The sequence below is a fragment of the Austrofundulus limnaeus genome, unplaced genomic scaffold (genome assembly GCF_001266775.1).
Source record: "Austrofundulus limnaeus strain Quisiro unplaced genomic scaffold, Austrofundulus_limnaeus-1.0 Scaffold1445, whole genome shotgun sequence".
Taxonomy (NCBI): domain Eukaryota; kingdom Metazoa; phylum Chordata; class Actinopteri; order Cyprinodontiformes; family Rivulidae; genus Austrofundulus; species Austrofundulus limnaeus.
In genome coordinates this window covers 23,617-25,353 of record NW_013953847.1, presented here as the reverse complement: position 1 = coordinate 25,353, position 1,737 = coordinate 23,617, and the positions used below count along the sequence as shown (strand labels likewise).

General features: G+C 53.5%; 2 protein-coding genes across 2 annotated transcripts in view; one reads left to right on the top strand and one right to left on the bottom strand.

The window, feature by feature from the left end:
* LOC106535415 (LWamide neuropeptides-like) overlaps positions 1-223 on the top strand; it is a 2,156-nt gene extending 1,933 nt beyond the window's left edge. Inside the window, exon 2 of the mRNA XM_014032413.1 lies at positions 9-223. Coding sequence (XP_013887867.1) covers positions 9-57 — 49 coding nt within the window. The 3' untranslated portion in view covers positions 58-223. The remainder of the gene's footprint in view (positions 1-8) is intronic.
* LOC106535417 (NADH dehydrogenase [ubiquinone] 1 alpha subcomplex assembly factor 5) overlaps positions 1-1,334 on the bottom strand; it is a gene marked incomplete at its 5' end in the record, with an annotated part of 3,723 nt that extends 2,389 nt beyond the window's left edge. The window contains 6 exon segments of the mRNA XM_014032416.1: positions 230-313; positions 399-459; positions 698-895; positions 962-1,001; positions 1,112-1,215; positions 1,287-1,334. Coding sequence (XP_013887870.1) covers positions 230-313; positions 399-459; positions 698-895; positions 962-1,001; positions 1,112-1,215; positions 1,287-1,334 — 535 coding nt within the window.
* Positions 1,335-1,737: the final 403 nt, after the last annotated feature.

The window sequence follows — 1,737 nt, the reverse complement described above, 5'->3', positions numbered from 1 at the left end:
CTCTGGATCTGTTCCTGGGCTCTAGATCTGGACCTGGGCTCTGGATCTGGGCTCTAGATCTGGACCTGGGCTCTGGATCTGTTCCTGGGCTCTGGACCTGGGCTCTAGATCTGTACCTGGGCTCTGGGCTCTAGATCTGGACCTGGGCTCTGGATCTGTTCCTGGGCTCTGGATCTGGTGTGCAGGAAGTGATTACCCAGCATGCACCTGGGTTTGATTGACAGCTCACCTTTATAAACAGCTGCAGCTGCTAAGATGGTGTCTCTGTGCAGCAGAGACTTCCTGTTCCATGAGCAGTTACTCTCTGCCATACCTGCAGACATCATGACATCATCACCTTCATCATCATCATCACCTTCATCATCATCATCATCTTCATCAGACTGAGCAGGTCGTACCTTGCAGGTCCATCATGACCTCCATGATTCCTGGATAATGAATCTTAACCTCATCGATGTCCTAGAGGACACACAGAGGACAGAGGACACACAGAGGACACACAGAGGACACACAGAGGACACAGAGGACACACAGAGGACAGAGGACACACAGAGGACACACAGAGGACACACAGAGGACACACAGAGGACACAGAGGACAGAGGACACACAGAGGACAGAGGACAGACAGAGGACACAGAGACATTATGGCTCGGCACCACATGTTATCTGAATCGGACCATCAGAACCGGGCTCACCACAGTCAGCAGGCTGAAGCCGGCCTGTCCCAGCAGCTGTCCCAGGTCTGTGACGGAGGTGAAGGGGGACACGTGGGGGGAGAAGCCCCCCTCCCTCTCTGTCTCTGCCAGCTGCAGGGAGCACCTGAGCTCGTAGAGCGTGTCCCCGCCCAGCATGGCCCCGATGAACACCCCGTCCGGCTTCAGAACCTGCTGGATCTGACAGAACCAGGTCCTTTCAGTTTTCACTCAGAACCAGTTAGAAGGTCAAAGGTCAAAGGTCACCTGCTTCAGGGCTCCAGGGAGGTCGTTGGTCCAGTGCAGACTGTCAGAACACAACAGAACCAGACTTAGTAAAGGATCCGGATCAGAACACCACAGAATGAATGAAAAGGTTCTGGTCCTGTGCACTGAAGCGGGTCGGTCTGGACTCACGTCAGGCTGCTCAGAACCAGATCAAAGGAGTTCTCTTGAAACGGCAGAAACTCTTCATCGGCCAGAACCTGCTGGGTCCGGATCTCACTGGGTCTGTTGACTTTCTGAGGATCAGAGAACAGAACGGTTCTGGTTCTGGTTCTGACAGTAACATGTTCTGTGGGTCAGAACTCACCAGAGTCTGCAGGGAGGTCTCTGTCAGAACCAAACGCTGGACCACATCCTGAAACACAAGGTAGGGTTACGGGTCAGAAACCAGAACCAGGACCAGGTTCTGGGTTACGAGTCAGAAACCAGAACCTGGACCAGGTTCTKGGTTACGGGTCAGAAACCAGAACCAGGACCAGGTTCTGGGTTACGAGTCAGAAACCAGAACCTGGACCAGGTTCTGGGTTACGAGTCAGAAACCAGAACCTGGACCAGGTTCTTGGTTACGGGTCAGAAACCAGAACCAGGACCAGGTTCTGGGTTACGAGTCAGAAACCAGAACCAGACCAGGTTCTTGGTTACGGGTCAGAAACCAGAACCAGGACCAGGTTCTTGGTTACGGGTCAGAAACCAGAACCAGGACCAGGTTCTTGGTTACGGGTCAGAAACCAGAACCAGGACCAGGTTCTTGGTTACGA